Source organism: Hermetia illucens, chromosome 2, assembly GCF_905115235.1.
Source record: "Hermetia illucens chromosome 2, iHerIll2.2.curated.20191125, whole genome shotgun sequence".
NCBI lineage: Eukaryota > Metazoa > Arthropoda > Insecta > Diptera > Stratiomyidae > Hermetia > Hermetia illucens.
In genome coordinates, this window is record NC_051850.1 from 165658239 (window position 1) to 165680733 (window position 22495).

Genomic DNA, 22495 nt, shown 5'->3' on the forward strand with positions numbered 1-22495 from the left:
CCGGTTGTTGCGCCGTTGATGATGATGAAATTTCTATCCTAAAAAAGAGTTAGGAGATAAATGTAAGTTGAAATTAGTGTCCATGTTTTTTTTTTTTTTTACAGTTGGTATATAAGTTGAAAAATGATAACTAGGTTTTTTTCCTTATCCTGTAAATATTTTTAGTTTTTGCCCGCATACGATCGTTTCGGAGACCACGTGCCTTCTTCCTCAGTGCTACTACCTAAAATAGGTTAGATTTACCTAAAATAGGTACTAGCATTGAGGCCTCCGAAACGATCGTATGCGGGGAAAAAATAAAAATATTTACAGGATAAGGAAAAAAACCTAGTTCTCATTTTTCAACTTAGATAAATGTATATTGTAAGGCTTTGTAGCGCTGTGAATATTTTAATTTACGTTTTATTTTATTTTAAAACCTTGAGTCGCACTAATGATGCAGAAAGATGCCTTTAAGATGCAAACGGTCGGATTACATTCGTGAGTGTTGAGGCTTTAAGACAGACACTGTCTATGGCAATTCACCAATCACCAATAAGAAAATCTCCTCATGCTCGAATCTCATCTCTCCACGGTTTCATAGATTTGTTTACTTGACGTTTGACAGTTGCCCGAGTTGGAGTGCGTGTGGTGTGGGGCGAGTGTGAATTTGTCGTTCCTAATCGAATTCGAGAGCACATTTCGCGAATTTAGGCATTTCGGGCGCGAACACGGCTAATAGCAAGAAGTTACGAAGCTGTACGCGGTATAGTACAACCCGCTACTTTCGATGTTTGCTGGTTTATTCTGGGAAGAGATAGCGAGGGCGCGAAAATAGTCGCAGAAAACACAAGTAAGTAACAGGTTCGAGGAGTTACACAATAAGGGAATGTGGGATTATTCGATTGCGGGATTCGAATCGTTAGTGAATCGAATCAGATCGGCGGCATGCATGTTACGGGATCGCATCGATACGTTCACCTCTACGAGGGTCACACGTCGTGTCGTAAATCAGCCGATATCCCGATGATTGGTCGCCGACCAGAGCTGTCGATCAGAATCAGAAATGTACTTTGACCCATTTGCGCCTATTGGAATCGCGCCGAGCATGGCCTGACTGATTGAAGACAGTCGGCTTGTTTCTGCATATTGGACACGAGAGAAGTGATTGCAAAGCGCCTGCTCGGTGTATCGAGTGAAGCGCAACGAATCCACTTCAATTCACATTTTCCCTGTTACATGAGTCTTTTTTTGTGTTTTCAACTTTCTTCGCATGCTCCTCCTCTGGTGAACTGTAATCGCCAGCAAGAGTTTAATGACTCCGTCGGTGGTAATCGCTTGCAAGTTTCAACCTCTGCGCCCCACGGGCTATCAAGTTTGATATATAATGCGTCCAGACCATCTTCTTCCGCGTTTTAAATAACAACGTTGTATGCAAATTAATTATCAATCAAATTACCCAGTTAACTTCGTCATTTAGGTACTTATCTTAAAGATTATAGTTACATCTACAATTTATTCCCGCACGCAACCACTTAGATTTCCACGCAATCATCTCCATCTCATTTCAATTTGCAATTATATTTATTGCGATTTAATTTGTCCCAGACGAGCTTGAATGAGATAATTAACATATTAGCCCGGATTTGTATTCATTCAAAACCGCCTGAAAACGACAGATGAATGGCTGCACTCTTATCACTGTCGAGCGAATCTTTCAGGTGGCCGATTCTCTATTTATGGGTCAAATTATTTGGCTGGTGTGGTAAATGGGGTGGAACAACCACTCTCGCTTTCCATTTCCGCATTCTACTCGATGCTTATGAATGGGAGGCTCATTCAGTGGCGCGATGGTTCGATTTAATTGCACATTCTAAAATTAGCAGGTGATCATGCCACAAGTTGAGACCAATCAAGTGGATGCCTCTTTATGAGTAATGCTTTGATAGAGTGATGAACTTTGATTTGTGCCTTTCAGTTCTGTGAGTAACGATGAGTTCAGAGCAAGCGATCATGTTTGAACAAATTAACGCTTACTGGATTAACATCTTATCTTTTTCCACGAATAGCTCACTCGAGAATGTAAACAAATTAACAAAACGAAATAACCTTGGATGGATTGCTTGTTATTTCATGGTCCTCACATCGGAGTTCCGTTGAGGCAAACACAGCAAAAATATAAGAATAATCGGAATATCACGAATATAATGAATTTTCTTCTTCTTCAGCCTTTGCTCGGGTCAGATGCGAGGTCCAATCTTGATCAGTTACGCCATTTTGTTCTGTCATTTGCCTGATCTGGAAGCAGTTGCGAGATAATCATCCAGCGTATTAAGCCACCCTCGTCTTCGATGATTTTGGAAGTGAATTCTCGTTAGCGCGAACTACCTGACCATACCATGAAGGATGCCTCCCTCACAATTTTTCCACAATAGGTTCAATCCCATATCGATCGCGACTATCCTTATTACGGGCATGGTCATGGCATGTTATCCTCTAGTTCTCTTCTCTGTGTTTTCAACTCTGACTTCACTTTTGTATACATGATACACACTTTCCAAGATTAGTCTGAACATCGAAGTCGATGGAAAGCGGCAAAAAGGCCGATGTAAACAACGATGGCTTGGTACTCCTCGCGACATCACCCAGACCAAATCTATGACTGAGTACAAAAGCACGACCAAAACGGGTCCACCTCTGTTACGCCGATATCATTTTCCTGACCGTTTTTGAGGTTCCAATATTCCAATTTGAAATTAAACTTCGAAAGTTCAAATTCGAATCCTTGGACCACAGAAGGGAGATTTGACCGTGTGGCGCTCTGCTCTGCTTTGCCGCGCTGGAAAATTGGTTTTTCCAAAAAGAAAGAAGAGAGGAAAAAGTTTGTCAAGTTCGGTGTGTACCGGGACGTTGGAGTTTTCACGTCGAAACTTGTAAAGATGGAAATCGTTTTCTTCCCGGTAAAAAGATCAGAATTCATCTAAATGTGTAAAATCTTTTCAAGTTTTACGAATGCTAGTAAAGACTCGTTTGCAATTGGCGAAAACTTTTCGCGAAGTGAAAAACAGGAGGACGGACATTTTATAGTAACGAGAAGACACCAGAACCCGCAGAATTGATCGATACAACCGACTTGGAGGCGTTCCTCGTCACCAAAGTCGAAGAAGGCAGTAACCATGCAAGATGAGAAAGCTGCAATGACAGCGGAATCAACCTCGTCCCCCGAATCCACCGCCACTTTAACCGCTGTCAAGAAGGAAAGCACCAAGTTGACGACAATGTCAAAGTTCCCCGAACGATAGATGAAAAGATTTGAGTATTTCGAGTAAGGAAATCTGCACTAAATGTAAGGTAATCGTTACAGAATCAATGCGTCGTGGTGCGTGTATTTAGAACTGAAGTTATTTAGAACGATATCACCATCATTCATCGAGAAACAATTTAGCGTGTAATAGAGCGATTTTCATATGTTAGCTGGGAGGACAAATTCTGTCCATCCGTTTGTCCATGAGGATTTTCTGCATAAATTAATGAATAATTATTTCCAGTGCTGTAGTTTATTATGATAATTATTCTTGTATATATAAGAATTTAGGCTTAATTTCCGTAGAAAAATGGGACTATGTTTCTTATGTATTTGCTTTTCCTATTGTCACGAAAGAGTTGCTCGCATTGATTTCCATTCTTTAGTTTTCTGGAAGCTGGCGAAACTTTCTACGCACATTTTCCCAATCGCACATGGCTGAAAACCCAAAATTACCATTTCCACGATCGGTGGAATCTCATGTCGATGCCAATGTCATGGCGTGTTACACAACTGGTCCAACTGTCCATTATCGCAAGGCGCCGTTCATTATCTTTTGTAGTCACTCAACACTAAGAGGGCGACAAGGCGGACGACATTGCGGTAAATGTTGAATTTGAGACATTCGTTGATATCTCGATCACAAAGATTGCCAGTCGTGGAACGCCACTTCATCCAGGTTGTGCTAATCCGTGAAGCAATTCCATAACGCAGTTCACCAATGGCTGATAGCATTGATCCGAAATATTTAAAACTCATTTGTGGGCAGGTCACTACCACTGACAGTGATAGTGCCTGTTACACTAGGATCGGTCGTGAAAACTTCAGTTTTATTCAGATTCAGAGAGATGAGTCTATGTTGTATGAAGCGATCATTCCATTTTTGAACAAGTTGTTCGAGGTCAGCTTGACTATGAGACACTGAGAAAACCTAAACCAGTGTATGAGATGACAGAGTCCATAACAAGAACAAAGAGGAGTGGTGTAAGAACGCTTCCTTGATGAACACCGAACAATTTGATAGCTGTTCTCACCGTCATTGTGAATGAACTATAAGCACTCTTCGCCATAAAGTAAAGTTACACCCGCTATTCCTTCAAATGAGGACTACCAACCTGTTGCCACGACATCGGAAAAGCGTATGTGATTCCTCTTTTGAACAAGCGCTCTCCGACCACTTTTCGATAGGTCGAAAAGTTCAAATAAAACCATTCTTTAAAAAATCTATGGCCTAGCAATCTGCACATTTTGAATTTCTAATTGCTTTGGAACCATTTGGTTATCGTGCCTGGACATGTGTTGACCTAACTGCCGCTCAACAGTGGGAGGACTGTCTAGCTGATCAGAGATACCATGAGTAACTCACCCGAGAATGTCGTTGAGCATTGTGCTGCCATCAAAATGCTCCTTTCTAGAGTACTATGCAGGTCGTCGGTCACATCCCGAAGGGGCGTCAGGAAATCTGACTGCAGAATGGTAGAAGCGGATCGATAACCGAAAAAGAAGATTGTTGGTCGCTGCAAGCGATGGCGGGCGTGACGTGTTCGGGCTCCGATACCGTGCGAAGTCCCGGGAGCTTCAACGTAAGATATCGTTCAATAAGTTCGCAAGATAACACATAGAGACATATTCCACTATAACATATTCCATATAATTTTCGAAAAGTGTTAATTTTCGAATGTGTCCTGCCAAAGTAGAACATCACTCCATCCAATAGTGTTTACGCAATTAAAATGGTTTCTTGCGTCGATATGTAACAATAGATGAAACTTGGTTCCACCAGACACTAGACACTGGAATCGAATAGGCAATCAGCTAAACGGAGAGAGGCCGGTGAAAATCGTCCAAAGAAACCAAAAATTCAACAGTCAGCTCGAAAAGTTTTGGTCTCTGTATTTTGGGATGGTATCAATATCATATTACAAAAATCTTTACGATAAACTGGATACTAGGAATGGCGAGAGAGATATGTATCGACTGTATCGAAAAGCCGTAATGAACGTACACACTTCTGTTGCGTTAATGACAAGAACGGTACTTTGCTTACCAACCGTCGACCCGCAACGGATAGATGGCGAGAATACTTCGAGCAGATTTCAACTGAACAATTTGCTCATCCTCCACTTCCACAATCATTGCCGACATTTGCACTAGTTCCATCTGTCAGCGCAACTGGTGCTCAGAGGTGGCGGTGAGGAAGACGGGACGGCAACCCTGTCGGCCAAACCAAAACTAAGTGGCCGAGGAGAACCTCCATAGTGGTGGCACCGGGAGAAGCTGTACTCACTTTGGTTTGCCGGCCGTGATGCAGTAGGCGAATGCTCCAAAGGCCTAATTAGGGCGATCAGACCCGAGTCTGCACGGGGACTCATCTGAAGTGGCAAATTGGTCACGAAACCTTACCAAGGGTATACTGGTACCATGGGAACCGGGATAGCCCCTGGACTCTCATACTTCGGGTGAACTCCCGTTGTATGTGAGTACAGCTCGGTTGTTTGCGGTTGCCCCCCTAGTGGGAGTTTCATGGTGGTTGTGGTCGTGCTCAAGCGAGAAGAGACCTTCGGGCCTCGGCGTGTTGTTGCGTTTCAACACGGGTGCCGTACTCCTTAGTTCGGTAGAGATTTAGGTAATTCTTGCATCCACCAGTATGAATGCTAAGCCATGCACTTGGTATAGACTGGCACCATTGTTGCTTGTCTCAGCGGGGCTCTGATTTTGGTCACAAAATGTCTGAAGAGGACCGTAGGATTAAGTCTCCACGACAGGTACCTACGTAAAACACTCAAGGGCTTAACTATCAGTGCAACGGAAGTCGAGGAGGCAATAAAACGAATGAAATCGAGAAAAGCCACAGGACCTGACGACATCGCATTTGAGCTCTGGAAAACGAAGAGCTGGGACCCAACACTGTGGCTCAGTGAATACTTTAATCGGGTTATTCAGGAAGGAAGAACACCATCTCCAATATGGAAAAAGAAAGATAGTCCAGCAGAATTTACAAATTACCGTCCGATCCGCTTACTTTCCCATACCATGAAGATTTTTGAACGCATGCTTGACAACCGTATTCGCGTAAATCAAGCCGGATTTATCAAAAACTGCGGAACTACTGACGCAATACACGCTGCGCGGTTACTCATGGAGAACCACCGTGAGAAACATCGCCCTCTTTACATTGCATTTCTGGATCTAGAGAAAGCGTTTGACCGTATGCCACACGAACTCATCTGGTATGCTTTACGACAACACTGCCAGAAGAACTAGCGTTTTCCATGGTGTTGGCCAATGGTTCGGTCAATATGCCGGCTATTTCGGGCCAATGTTGTTTTTGAGTTGAGCTAAAGTTCTTGGATTTGAGATAGCCCGGCAGAAAAAAGTCTGGTGGTGTCAAATCTGGTGATTTCGATGGCCATGGAAAATCACCATTTTTGGATATCAACTTTCCGGAGAGGAATGGGTTCAAAAAATCGATTGTAGCGCGTGAAGTGTGGCAAATTGCTCCGTCCTGCTGAAACCAGAAGCCTTCAATGCCATTTTCTTCGATGATTGGCATGACAAAATCACGAATCATGGCCAGATAACGCTCGCCATTGATGGTAACAGAGGCTCCTTCGTTATTTTCGAAAAATAACGGTCCGATTACTTTTTCCGCTCAAACACCGTACCACACAGTCACATTTGGGATTTTCGGTAGCGTAGAAGCGACAATTTTGCTTATTTACGCCTCCATTTAACTGAAAATGGGCCTCGTCTGACATGATGATTTTTCGCCAAAAGTTTGGTTCATTGCGAACAATTTCGACGGCCCATTTGGCATAATCAAGGCGTTTCGGATAAGTAGCTGCATTTAATTTTTGTTCCAATTGCATTTTGTACGGAAACATTTTTAAATCGATATGAATTATGCGCCTGAGTGTGGTTCTTGCAATGCCTAACTCCTGGGAACGGCGATAACTCGATGTCCTCGGAGTCTCCTCAATACTGGCTCGTACGGCTTCAATATTTTCATCGGAACGTCTTGTACGTTGTCTAGATGTGTGACTGGTATTGCTGAGACTACCGTGGTTAATAAATTTTGCGTATAAACGCTGCAAAGTTTTTTTAGACGGAGCACTTTTCACTATATTTTTTTTTACGAAATGCACGTTGAATTAACACAATTGAGAGCTTATGTTGAATGTAAAGCTGAATTATTTCAGCGCGTTCTTTTGGAGTGTACCGCTCCATGCTATAAATTGTATTGGACTGATGCTTCAAACGCGGTATTTCATTAGTCAATCTAACATTCCTGCCAAAAGTTACAGGGTAGCCAGATGGGCCCACATTAAATGGCTTATCCTGTATATTACTATATTTTTTAATAATTGGTTGCATAAGCCCCCTTAAGTTTATACTAAAATCATAAAATTTTACAACAATATAGGCTCTGATATAAAGCATGGTCGTGCCAAATTTGGTGGAAAATACACTATAATTAACCAAGTTATAAAAATGGTCGCTTCAGTGCAATTTCTAAGATTTCGAATGTGTCACTTTCGACGAAAAAGTGAATATTCTGACATACCGTCGTTAATTCATTTGATTTATATTTGCAATTGCGCGCAGAAGATTACAGAGGCTCATAGGCATTTAGCCGCTGTTATTGTAACCGACAGACGGTTACTCGAGGTGGACCAAATTAATGTTTACTTCGGTATTCACTCTCATCGCCTTTGAGAAACCTCTCTTGACTACATCGTTTTAATCACAGAAAATTGTTTGCCTTTCGCATTGCTAGTTTCCAATGCAGGAAATTGATATTTTAGAACACAACCTCTTTTCGGCTGATGGCAATAATAATAATGTCAGTTTCAACTTACTTTATACATTATGCTTGAGCCAAAACAAATATCAGTCATTTATGCAGTCTTCAGAATCTAGAATGAATTATGTATAATATACATGAACATCAATAAAATGTAAAAATAGATTTTACAGCCTTACGCTTCATGATAGACAAGCTCGTATCATAAAGTGAGCTACACCTAGAAGAATTAATTATTCATGATAAACAAACTGATCTAACAAAATGAATAAACTACATAAATTATATAAATTTTCCGCTCTTCTATTTTGTAGTATTATTTATCGAATCGAGTAATTGGTTTTCGCAAGCTCCTTTTTTAAGGTTTTGTGTAAAACAAAACCTTATTAAAATCGATTCACTGTCTATCTATCCTGTCTGACGCACGCACTTTTCTCCAAAACGGCTGAACCGATCCGAACGAAATTTAGTGGACATATGGGAGCTATGAAATCCCACGCACACATGACATAACTTTGTATGCATTTTAAAGGGGGCTCCCCATACATGTAAAGGGGGGAAGTAAAAAATTTTTTCATTGAATATAAGTCATGTGGGATATCGAGTGAAAGGTCTCTATCAGTATTTTCCGAATAGTTTTGACGTGAATTGCAAAGTGCGCGAGTAAGGAATCAAAATGTGCACACTTAAAGTGAGACAGGACTCATTTTCGGAAACTAACCAACTCAAAAATCAGAAAAAAATCAGGCTTAGATGAAATCTAGGCCTCAAAATATGTCCCATTCCGATAATCACTCAAATAAACTTACTAGTAGTATATGACCAACTTGTAGAAATTGACTAAAAAAAACCCTCAAATTCCTCCTAGGGCTTCCAGTTTTCGCACCAGCATAGAGGACAATATTTCGTATAAACATGCCAAATTTCATGGAGGAGAATTAGAACTTTCAAACGGTATATAGGTTGGGGGGTCCAGGTGGCGAGAAAATGGCCTCAAAGTGGAGGAATCGTTGGAAAAACTTTAAACTCTCATAACTTTAAACGCTTATAACTCCCTTGAGCCATCTGGCAATTAACACCAAAGTTATAGCAGTTCGAATTAACACCATCCTAAGCCATACAAATAAGATGCTGACGTCATAATTAACGAGAATAATTGACATTCCAGTGAAATATTAAAATTCCATTCATGAAGAATCTACTTCTCCTCAGCCCTTTTTAAGGTTTTGTGTAAAACAAAACCTTATTAAAATCGGTTTACTGTCTGACTGTTTGTCCGTCACACGCATTTTTCTCGGAGACGGTTATAGCGATTGACACCAAATTTTGCAGAAAGGTGGGAACTGTGAACCCTCACGCACACAGTGAGTTATATCCTTTTACGAAGAATTTAAGGGGGGAGTACCCATGCATGCAAATGAGGGGTATACATGTGTATCAAATGAAAGGTCTCGGTTAGTACTTTCCCAAGCCGCTCTTAGTTTTGACATTTGTTGGAAAGGTGGGGAGTGCCATTCTCAGAAATTACTTAACCGAAAAATCAGAAGGCTGCCACTATATGGTACCGAAATACCTTCCATACCGGTATCTGTTCAAATAAAGGTAATAATAGTATATTACTATAACTTTTAGGAATTGACTGCAAAACTCCCCTTATGTTCATCCTAGTACCACGAAATTTTGCAGTGATGTAGGCTATGATATGGAACATAATCTTACCAATTTTGGTAGTTACTAACAAAGTTATAATACGTCTAAATTGTTGCTTCTTTGAAAATTCAAGACTATTAATGTCAAGTGGATACTCTCACATAATATTAGGTTGGGGAAAAAGAAACGTCGCATTTTGTCAATAGATGGCGACACTTAAATATATCTTGTGTTGCACTTATCGCATCGGGTCATACTATACAGCGATTTGAAGACGATAATCTGTGCTATAAGTGACTCTTTGACGGTGTTGCGATCGTACGTTTCAGTTTCAAGTTATGGCGCGTCAAAGATGGAGTCCACCAACCAAGAAATTCGTCATATTTTACGTTTTTGCTACCTGAGAGGTAAAAATGCAACGAAGGCGCCCGAAAAAATTTGTGAAGTTTATGGGACCGATACTGTAACGATTCGCACAGCACAGCGTTGGTTCGATCGATTTCGTTCTGGTGTAATGTATGTGGAAGATACACCCCGTACTGGTAGGCCAATCGTCGTAGAAGTCGATAAAATCGTCGAAATCATCCAAGTAGATTGGCATATGAGCATTCGCTCGATTGGCCAGGAAACCGTTTGGAAAGATTTGCAGAAGATTGGATTCCAAAAAAAACTGGATGTTTGGGTGCGACAAGAGTTGACGCAAAAAAATCTCTTGGCCCGAATCAACGCCTGCGTTTCACTGCTGAAACGGAACGAATTCGACCCATTTTTGAAACGGATGGTGACTGGTGATGAAAAACGGCTCACATACGAAAATCTCAAGCGAAAAAGATCGTGGCCGAAGCCCCGGATTGACGGCCAGGAAGGTTTTGCTGTGTGTTTGGTGGGTTTGGAAGAGAATCATTCACTATGAGCTGCTCAACTATGGCCAGACCCTCAATTCGATCCTCTACTATGAGCAACTCGATCGTTTGAAGCAGGCGGTTGACCAGAAGCGGCCTGAATTGGTCAATAAGAATGATGTTGTGTTCCACCAGGACAACGCTCGGCCTCACACATCTTTAATGACCCGCCAGAAGCTGCGGGAGCTCGGATGCGATGTCCTATCGCATCCACCGTATAGTCCGAACCTGGATTACCATCTCTTCCGCTCCATGCAAAACGCTTTTGGTGCTACTAACTTGGCCTCAAAAGAGGCTTGCAAAGATTGGTTATCTGAGTTTTTTGCAAATAAGGAAGAGGGGATAATGAAGTTATCTTCGAAATGGCAACAAGATCGCGAACAAAATTGGATAATTCCAAGTATGCTAAATAAAGCCTCAAATTTCGATCACAAATACGACATTTCTTTTTTCCCCAACCCAATAATAATAATAATCGTTGGCACAACAATCCATATTGGATCAGGGCCTTGAAGTGTGTTAGAGCACTTCATTCAAGACCGTAACGGTACACTAGGACGCAATGTGGTCGGCATTACGCTCGCCCGAGATTATTACCCTGATTTGACTCAGGTACTCATTCACAGCTGAGTCGACTGGTATCCAACGTCAAATCACGATACAAATCGCAGTGCCGCCAGCGAGATTTGAACCGCGACCTTCCGTACGACAGCCTTGTGCTCTAAACACTCAGCTATCCGGACACATAACCAACCCAACATATGCATACATTACATGCTACGTACTAAGAAACACACAAAACCTTTTGTACCTGAAGCGCCCAGCTTCCGGTTTCCGGACTTGTTTGTATCTGTTGTAGGTTAAATTCTTCGCATTTGATAATAGTATTAAACTCAGAGTGTGAAGCGTATGAGGTTGACTATTATCAATACAGGGTTTTCCATTAAATGATTTATTTAAATCGCTTTCTAAAAAATAAAGCACAATGGAATTTTTAGCTATTGGACATCTTCTTTTTTTCTTCAGCCTTTGTCCTGTTCACGAACAGGGCCGGTTCGTCGTGATCAGTTTCGCCATTTTATTTTATCAAATACCTGATCTCGATGTAATGACAGCGTATCAAGCCATTGTTGTTTCGGCGAGCCTTTTGGTCGCTTACCATCGCTTCGATCTTCAGACCAATCTTGGCAAGTGAATTCTCATTAGTGCGAATTACGTGACCCCACCATCGAGGACGCCTCTCGTAGTTTTTCCACGATCGGTGCAACCCCATATCGTTCGCTTATTTCCTCATTTTGGATGTGATCAAAACGTTTCACGCCACTTGTCCAACGCAACATCTTCGTCTCCATTACGGCAAGATGACGTTTAATGTCTTTTATAGTCGATCAATACTCAAAACCATAGAGGGCGACAGACGTCGTTCATTGTTTTATATAGTCAGCCAACACTCGGAACTATAGAGAGCGGCAGGACGGACAGCATTGCGGTAAATTTAAGATTTGAGACATTCGTTGATACGTCGATCACAAAGAACACCAATTATGGAACACCACTTCATTCAGGTTGCGTTAATGCGTGAAGCAATTTGATTACGCAGGTCTCCGTTGGCTGATAGTATTGACCTGAGATATTTAACTCGCTCAGTTGTGGGCAGGTCACTGCCACTAACAGAACAGATATAAACAAACTGGAAGCATCACCTATTCAATTGCAATATCTAACATTTGCCTATATACCTCAAGTTAAAGTTAAGAATGCTTAAAAAAGATGTAAATGCAAATGACCAAATATCAATAAAATTAATTGTTTTGCATGAATAGCCCGGGTAGTAACACCGTGTTTTGCAGGTGCATTTTTTCTCTTTTATCATTACTTTGATTGATTTTATCAAGGCTACAGCATCAGTTTTGATATTAGTCATTAGAATGTTATTGAAATCGCATATATCACATTACTGAAAACGAATTCCATTGATTAGCCACCGAAATCAACAGCTCCATTTTTAATCAGTGATTGTTTCCAAGATAACGAGAAAACTTTGGAATGCTATAAAAATCAATTTTCACATCTGTTACAGATACAATCGGAGGTTCGAAGGCAAAAAAAGTGCGAAATGGATATTTTAACGCTTATTAAGAAATCGAAGATTATTGTCCTTTGTGTGGCGATTTCATACTTTACGTCTGGCCTTATCATCAATTTCTTTCAATTATTGCTGCATCTATTTGTGAAGCCATGGAGCAAATGGCTGTACCGGCGCCTTATGTACTATCTGTGTTATTCCTTCTATTGTCGTAAGTAACTAAAATTTCAATATATTTTTTATTGGAACACGTTCCTTAGTTATATCATGTTTTTATGCATTACCATTTGAACAGAGTTAGTATTCGTTACGGATTGGTGGTCAAACAGCAAACTCTACGTTTATGCAGATGAGGATGTTATGAAGAAGTATGCCGGTCATGAGCACGTCTTACTTCTCATGAACCACACGTATGAAATCGATTGGTTGATGGGTTGGGTACTGTGTGAGAAAGTTGGAGTACTTGGGAACTGTAAGGCCTACGCAAAGAAAGTGATACAGTATTTCCCGGCCGTTGGTTGGGCATGGAAGTTTGCAGAATTTGTGTTCTTAGAACGATCATATGAAAAGGACAAGGAAATCATTGCCAGACAATTGAAAGAAGTCTTCGATTATCCAGATCCAGTTTGGGTAAATTTTTTCAATTTAGTTTTTGTTCCGATGCTAACTTTGTTGTATCTCAAAGATCCTCTTGAATGCTGAAGGCACTCGTTTCACCCCAGAAAAGCATGAAGCCTCAGTTAAATTCGCTAAAGATCGCGGCATGGTTCCATTGAAATATCATCTTATCCCGAGAACAAAAGGATTCACCACCAGCATGCCAACATTGAAAGGCAGATGCGATGCAGCTTATGATATTACGTTAGTTTTCAAGAAGGATGACCCAGTGAGTCTTATGATCTGCTTTGTATGCAACAAATTCATTTACATTCATTCGCATTTTCACTCGTTTAGGTTAAGCCAACCGTTTCAAATCTGCTATTCGGCGAACCAGTGACGGGTTATATGCTTGTTCGACGAACGCCAATCGATTCAATTCCTGAGGAGGAAGAAGGAGCTGCCGAATGGCTTCACAATCTATTCCGAGAAAAAGACAAAATCGTAGATAGTTTCCATACGCACGGAAATTTCTTCACTGGATCCGGGGTGAAGGAGGTTCCATGCTTCCTACAGAAGCGTCGTGTCTATCCGCTTATTAACACTGTGGCTTGGATGATAATTACACTTACTCCGATATTATACTATTTATCACATTTACTGTTTAGCGGATCAATATTTTACTTTTCACTAGGAATTGGAATCTTAGCAATATGTAAGTATACTTTAAATTTTCTATGTTTACTGAATGAAATTTAATTTTAAAGAATTTATAATGATCTAATACCAAATGGGGTATAACGAGAAAAATCTCAGATTGACAGTTGAGCTTCTTCGTATAATCCTGTTCGATTCATCTTGTCTCGCTATACTATGAGGCTGCGATCTGCAGTTCACTTCCACGATTTATCACATTTGGGGGCGATATTTTGACTTAGAAAGAATCACGCTGCAAAGCGTGGATACTATTATTGTAAAGGCGTAAAGTATACCTTTAAATTGTATGATCACGGATCAATATGCAAACATCGTGACTGCATGTAAATGGCGCAACTGATCACGCCGAGCCGACCTTCTGAACGGAACAAAGACTTAAGAAAAAGAAGAAGATTACAAAGTGTACACTCCACTTCCAAACTAGCATATATTTTATTTAATATTTACCTCCAACTAAGCCCTTCTTATGAAAGACCCAGTGCCATTATTGCTTCCACAAGCCATACTCAATTCCCATTATCCCTGGCAAATATATATAGCGATAGCGTCAACTCACAATTCTGATTCATAATACAACGTGAATTATATTACGTCCATCAGTATATGCTTCGGATCCATCAGCCAACCCGCATATGCTCAAAAAACTCATCTTAAAGACTAACATCACATCGACGTGTTTGTTAATAAAAACGATTTTTTATACTCCGGATGATGTTAATGATATTCAATGTTTAGAAATATGTTACGCCTAGAGTGCCCTCCATCCGTTATGGGGAGGTGATGTACGCCATGAGTGTCACTACATCATACACAGCAGTTCGCCAAATGACGGCTTTTTACGGAATTCTAGACGGAGCTATCCCGATGCGACCGCCATTTTCCATATTATTAGACCGCGATGACTCAGGTATTCTTTTTTCCTCGAATTGTTGTTGGTCTCGATCGATATCCCCCAAAGTGTAGATTGTTTATCAACTGGTCTCAACACTAATCTTCCTTCGCTTTTAGTATGCATATCCTCCGGTGTCAACGGAGATACACATTATAATGCTAAGTTGAAGAATATTCGAGCCAGGCCATCTAATTGCTTGAAGTTAGCATCCGTCCTGATGCTACTAGTTAGCTTTTGTGCCAGCGGTTCTTCCTGTTTTTTTTCAAACTTTCAGGTAGATTGATTATTACGTAATTTGATAAGAGGAGGAGTCGTGTGCTGAAGTCTGAAGTCTTTTCAACCTCCTCTCTCCATTCATAATCTCCTCTTGGGCCCTATAGATCATAAAAGAATAGAACATAGACAATTTCCACGGAAAGGCAAAGTGTATTTTAATGGCATGGCCTGGCAAAGAGCGGGCTCCGAGAATCTCATATGCAAACTGAGCACCTCTGATATGCCCATAAGCGTGATAGTCTCCAGTGCGAGGCAGCCCAATAAAATGTAGTATGCAAGAAGACTACATACAGGAAATTCGTCTCCCGGCGCATTGCGTGAATTTGTATGGTGGAAAAAAAAATATTACGCAAGGTCGACGTTTTCAGTTAGTTGCATGTGAAAAATTTAGCGCTTTTTTTCTGGTGTTGGTGTTATATATGAGATGTGATGGGAAAACATACACAAGAAAACCATCTAGGCGCCATCGACGCACTCGCCAGTTAGCTCCCGCGTATATGCGATGACATTCCGTGTCGCCTAGAACTCCGATTTGCTCTGCCGATGTTTAGTCTTCTTGGTGGGAAGTTGTTTTGTCCGTTTCATTGCGAAGTCGTGTCTTGATTATAGATCCCCATCGTGTGCAGATGTTTTCATAGAGGATAGGGATCGGTTATTAGACCTACTACTACTGCTTATTCTAAGCTACCTCAGTGTCAGGGTGTCGGCTGTTTTCATCCGGCGTCCATCCTGTAATATGAATTTACTATGTGCGACGTCTCTCATCGTTAAGCTAATTTCTTGAATCCCTAGCTTCGCATGCAGCTGGTGCTTTGCAGGTTCAAATACGAGCTCTAGTCTCAGAAATGGTTTTTGGAATCTCTTTCTTGTAAATTATCTTCTTTCGTTGGGGCTTGCTAAAGCAGTTCATATCGAGTCTGGAGTAATACGATGACTTTTAATGCCAGCTGACTCTCCGAGATTGTGGATTCTAACATGTTTATGCTTTGTAGATTCTCCCTAACACATTGGTTATTGCACATCTTTGCCTGCAAAACAGTGATATCTTGACCCAGCTATTGTGACGTCTGTGTACTATAGTTCCTCAGATAGTTCCATTCATTCCAATGATTTTAGTTCACTCTAATAATCTGAATCTCCTCTTTGGAAATCCCTGCCGATCTACAGGATTGGGTTTATGATTAAATTGGTGATCCTGCTATGCCCGTATGCCACAGGCATCATATGCCATTCAACTAAAGCCTGTGCCCGGCAAGTCGCGTCTCTTCTCTTATCACGAACTCCATTGATGCATCGTCTCCAGAACAAGAGTAGATGGGCTCTCTTGAAGACAGTTTCTTGACAGCTTGTCTCTGCTCCACTTTTAGCCATCACACCAGTGTTCCATAGCTAAGCACGGATTTAAGCTTAGTGTTCAATTTCTTTGGCTTATCAGCATCTAATGCCTTTCATGCCGGCTCTAGCTAACCTGTCCGTTACGTCTGAATAGCCCGCAGTTAACCGATGATCGATTGAAAAACGATTCGACCATCCGGTTGGCCAGAAATTAAACTGGTGCTTGTCTGGGTTATGTGTATATTAATACGTCTCAACGCCTTTCATGGCCAGAATTGAGCTGATAGTGCTGTCCGGCTAGCAGGTATGTGTATGGTGTCTTCAGTTCAAGAGGCGGCTGGATGAACTGTGAACTGTCCAGGCGTGCTAGATCATGCACGCCAGACTTAAGATGTCTTCATTTCATATCCAGACAACCAACTTATTGGTTTTGATCATCCCTCGCTAACCTGCAGAGTAGCGCTATCCCATGGAGTAACGAATTCTATTGTAACCTGTAGCCAGTCTTTAACTCGCTGATTTGCGCCTTGCTTTGTTCGGCGCTTCTTATGAATAATTTTCTAGCACGATAGCGATCTTCATCGCTTTCATGTAGGTTGTCCGTTGCTGTTTCCGATCCATCGGATCATACCTCCGACGCATTTTCGCACTTAGTCGCTTGCAGGGAGTTTTGTAAAGATTTTTTTCTTGGTGTTCGGCAATGGATGGCCATGCAATTGAATGTCCATTGTTTCCATCATTCATTTTATAGCCCTTTTTTGTTTTGTCATGCCTATTTCTTTTGTTTTTGTGCCTTTTATTGATGTATTATCGTTGCAGTGCCACGAATATGGCATCAATTGGTCGTCTATGTGCCTATGTAGACTCCTGCCCCAGAACCATTTTCTGTCTTTGATCCATCTGTGTAGAAGACGTCAGTATATCCTGGCACGCATTCTTCTGGTTCGTCCCAGTTTTCTCTCCATTTCAAGATAACCTCATATCTACCAAACAGTTGTACGGGAATCTGAGAATCGAAAGGCATTGCGAAAACTCGACTCAGTTCTCCAAATGACTCTTCTGTGCCCCCCAAGTCCATTGTTTTCCCATAGACCTAATCGAATAAGTCTATCAGCTGCTCTCATTGCAATGCTCTGAATAAACAAATCCAACGGCTGCAAATTGAATAATGCATTCAGAGCTGCGCCGGATGTGGTGCTCATGCCACCGGTGGTACCCAGACGCACAGTTCTTTCCAGTATGGCAAATTAACAGCAAAAATTCTTTTGTTTCACCGTAACCCACCACAGACGGATGCATAAGCGAACATCGGCCTAATGATAGTAACATATATCCACATTACTACCTGAGACCTAAGTCCCCATGTCGAGGCAAAGGTCCGCCTACACAGCCCATAAGCTATGAGAGCTCGTTTCATCTTTACCTCTACATGCTTGTTCCAAAGAAATTTTTTATCTAGAGTGACTCCCAGATATTTCACACTCCGCGCGCAGTCAAAAGCCCCTTCAATGTCCACGAACACCCCCATCGCGTACTCACCCTTCAGAGTTGCATCCTCTATCGTTGAAACCAAAGAATGAAGAGCAGACTCACAGGACTTTCCACGTTGATAAGCATGTTGGTTTTCATTTAGGCGCGACTTTATCGACATTTCAGCAGAAATGATGTTAGGCTGATTTGCCTGAAGTTCTTTGGATTAGAATAGTCATCTTTCCCAAGCTTTGGTAGGAACACCACCTTCACCTTCTGTCGAGAGGAAAGCACGTAGCCCAGAGCCAGACATCCTCCTTTAGCATCGTTGAGTAGATGCCAGGTGCTTTGAAGTTTTCAAATGATAGTATAGCAGATCTCGCTCTTTCATTGGTAACAACCGCTCTCCCAGTGTTCCAATTCCCTTTGCAACACCTTCGTGTTGAAAGCTTTGCAGAAATCCCCAATTCTATTCTTCCCACTTCTGAGACCTGTTCTCCCGGATGGTGTACTTCCAAGAGAGTCTGTATAGACTCAACTCTGGAGTTCGTGAAAGTACCATCCAGCTTTCTAAGCGAGTCCAACTTGGCCGCCTCATCCTTATTAAGGACTCTGCACAACCTGGAAGTCTCTCTTTCACCTTCGAATTCCTCACAGTATGCTCTAAAAGAGTCTCGTTTCGAACGGTTTACGAGCCTCTTATATTCATGCTGTGAGTTCCGGAAGTTTAGCCAGATTTCATCTCTGCAGTTCTCGGTTCCACCATGGAACCGCTTTACCACATTGACCTCCGGAAATAGAACAAGCCTCTTCAAAGCACTCTAAAAATGTGCGATTCAGAGTTTTCAATTGGTCAGCATAAGACTTATTACTATGTTAGTCTACCGGTATCCCAGATGCTCCGTTCACAACACCATTGACCCCTTGATACGGGTCGCATCACACCTTGGAATGGAGAATGCTCCTTCTTCTAAATGATTCATGACGTTACAGTTGGTAATCTACTCCTCGATCTCTGCTCTAAAACTCCCCAAACTGTTTCTGCTCCAATCAAGACCGAATCTTTTTGGTTCTATATATAGTCGCATTATTCCATACATACATTACTGACCTCCAGAGCAACTTTAGCTTATTATTAAATTCGAAACTCTACTGGATTAATGTTCAGCACATTAGCCTGTACTAGTTGGTAGTAATCCTTAATCCTAGTTGAATTCTCCCACATAAGGTATCCTCGTAATAAGCCCCACAGATTATTATTATGTCGTCAACATCACCCTAGACGTTTTTTCCCGTATTTATTAACTATTCCAGAATTCCAGTGATAATGAAACCTCATCATAGCGACAAATTTGGGTTAAAGGGCAGCGCAGAGACAACTTATCAGACGGTGTTTCACTCCTGCCCTGGGAGGGGTATCAAATGGTTGGGTGCTTAACCCACAAAGGGGGGACCGGACCAAAAAATTGCAAGAAAGTTTTTGCCTAATTGGTCCGGTCCATCATGAAGTGGATGCGGACTCACGGCCCTTCATTCTTTAAGCAAAAACCTACGTTGTATTCATATTTGTAGTATTAGCCCCTATTGGTATCCCCACTAACTTACTTTCCAGCATCTTGCCATCTATGCCATGCATCTATCCAGAAGGCAACTAATCTAGCTTTCCGACGAAGACCAATTTTTCACCATATATATTTTTACTCCTAACAATATTGTCAAAACTAAAAAATTATCAATTCCATTTCAGTTTTCTTGTTGCTACAAAAATCCATTGGTATGTCTAAAATCAGCAAGGCATCAAGCTATGGCGCAAAAACCACTTCCAAATGAAATATGAACGCAAGCACAAATATAGCAATACAAAATGAAAGCATAAAATTTCACAATTACCATTAAAAATTGTTGATTTCTTTTATATGAAGACAAGGCTAAAATAATAATTAAGTGTAATGTGCCGTAGGAGAGAAATCGTTGTAATTAGAAATCTGAATATATATTCTATGTAACTTAGGAGGTGTAGTGCAACGCAACAAATATATTCTGTGTAAATAATTTGTATTTGAGAATACCAGTCGGAATGCCCTACGCAAGGGCGGGAAACGATGAATGTTTCGGCTCAAAAGGACAAAGTTAGATTTATTTGTTGTGTTTCAGTTCATTCATTTCATGTTAAATTCCATGTAAACATCTAATGGCTCAGCAAGCGGAGAAAACACAAATTTTACTTCCATTTTTTGAAATTCTTTTACATAGTTTACGATATACGATTGTAGTTCGCTGCAATTACGGAAAATCTGATTTTATACCGTGTAAATAAGTTGTGTTTTAATATTTAATATTTTGAGTAATTTTATATTAGTTTCTTTTTGTAAGTGTTGATTGCTTCCACGATGTTAACTATTCTGTAAAGAAAATGTTGAAATAATTACATCTAGGGCAAAATGAAAATATAATTTGGTGGAAAATTGAGTAATTTTGTTTTATTTGGTGTGTCGATGGTTTTCTTTTCTGCGTTTCTCCATCTCATGTGGCAAGCCATAAACCTTCGTGATTGGCATAGTCAATTCAAATAATCATCTCCATCTTAACATAGTGTACACTGTTTGCTATATTTTGTGCTGAGCTGGTGAGAGATTCATTTGCTTGCATGCCAAATTCGATTCTCCTTGTTAAATAATAAGTCTGTAACACTTCCATTGTCTTCTTTTCAACTTTCTTAGTGCTATCACAGCTCCACATTGATGAAATTAACCTATCCTATGGAAATATCTCTACAATTATCAATCTTTAAATCCACTTTCCTATCTTACATTTCCGCGAAAGCCTGAACCCTATAATTTAATCATTATCCAATTACATATGTGTATATTTTCGCATATGATTTTTTGCCTAACGGGTCGGCACAGACAATGAGGTAAAGTTTATTTACATCATCATCATCATCAACGGCGCAACAACCGGTATCCGGTCTAGGCCTGCCTTAATAAGGAACTCCAGACATCCCGGTTTTGCGCCGAGGTCCACCAATTCGATAACATTTATTTACATACTGATAGAAAAGAATTGAAACATGCCACAGTCTGGGATTATTGTTGTTTTAGGTGCGAGGAAAAAGTTTGTTTGTTCGATGAAAGGAACGAGGGTTTTTGATCTCGGGCGATCATGTGATCATCCGACAAAGAATTCAGCTTTGGCCAGTTTGAATGGCACACATAAATTTCTCCATCTCAGCAAAAACAGTTTACGGTGCATTGCTTTCGGCTTCCATTCATCGATCCACTCTTGGTCTGACATTTATCTAATCCAAATTCAAGTGTCTCAACTCGCACTTAGCACGTAGGTCATATTTGATTGCAAAACCATACCCTCTCGCACCATTCAGTAGCCATGAAAGGGAGTTCAGTGCCATGCAAAACCAGGGGGGACTCAACGAATCCCTCTGGAAGATGCCTCTCCGTATATGGATAAGCTCTGAGATATAGGGACCCTCAGCTGAACACATTGACAAGGTGGTACCCTTCCATGACTGCCGCCAAAAACTGTTAGTTTGGGATCAATGCGATACACATGCAGGACATCGATTAACCAGGTGTGCGGTACGCTGTCAAAAGCCTTGTCATAATCAATACAGCAACTAAACAGGTTTCTTTATCCTCTAGTTTACTTGTCCTGCAACTACCGAGTCGATAATGAGTTACCCGTTGGCAACCTTTGAACCAACACGGCAGCCCTTCTGCTCCTCGGACAGAATGTTGTTGGTCTCGCGGTGCGCATTGACCCTTTCGCTAATAATGGACGTTCTGAATTTGTAGAGGGTTGGTAAGCAAGTAATTGGTTTTGTGTCTGTGGGGTCCTACCCCGCGTCCTTTTTACGAACAAGGTAGGTATTTCCGGCAGTGAGGAAGTGACAACCGACTGTGTATACTGGTTTTATACCAGAAACTCTGCAAGCGATCCAGACCAAGGCCCCTCAAGTTCTTCGAACTGTTTATGGCAACAACGTCGAACTTCCTCTTTAGTAACATCCGCAAAATTCACGCCAAGGGTAGTGGCATCGCGGGTGCCTTTAGCGGTGATCCACTCAGCATGCTAGGCGGGAAACTTCCAAAGCCCACCGCATCCATCACCGAAAACTGTACTGTCTGGACGCTCTGTTGGAATTCGTTGAGAGATCTGAAAAACTCTACCGGTTCCTCGCATAAGTTGCATTCTGAACACATCTGGATTGTCTTTCGCCATACCGTCGGAGCTGACTACATACGACAGAAAGTTTCTGCTGCAATCTGACAGCCACAACTATACCAGAATATACAAGTGATTCAGCACACAATCGAGGTTCACTGTCTTCATTAATTTGAGATAGAATTCTCGGAGTTGCTGGACATGCATAAAGCCCGGCAATACCTGGTCTATGCAAAGGATCCATTTCCAAGAATTCTGTATACGCTTTTTGGAATTCGTCCCGAACCGCAACGGAGACCTC

The 22495-nt window shown here is 41.3% G+C and overlaps 1 protein-coding gene across 1 annotated transcript; it reads left to right on the top strand.

Annotated features, from left to right (window-relative positions):
• The first annotated feature begins 579 nt into the window (after positions 1-579).
• LOC119648790 (1-acyl-sn-glycerol-3-phosphate acyltransferase gamma-like) lies at positions 580-20481 on the top strand. The gene is made up of 6 exons (XM_038050636.1): positions 580-832; positions 12720-12936; positions 13021-13355; positions 13411-13611; positions 13680-14037; positions 19760-20481. Exons 2-6 carry the CDS (start codon positions 12756-12758, stop codon positions 19840-19842), a joined length of 1158 nt encoding a protein of 385 aa, XP_037906564.1. The 5' UTR covers positions 580-832; positions 12720-12755; the 3' UTR covers positions 19843-20481.
• The last annotated feature ends 2014 nt before the right edge of the window (positions 20482-22495 follow it).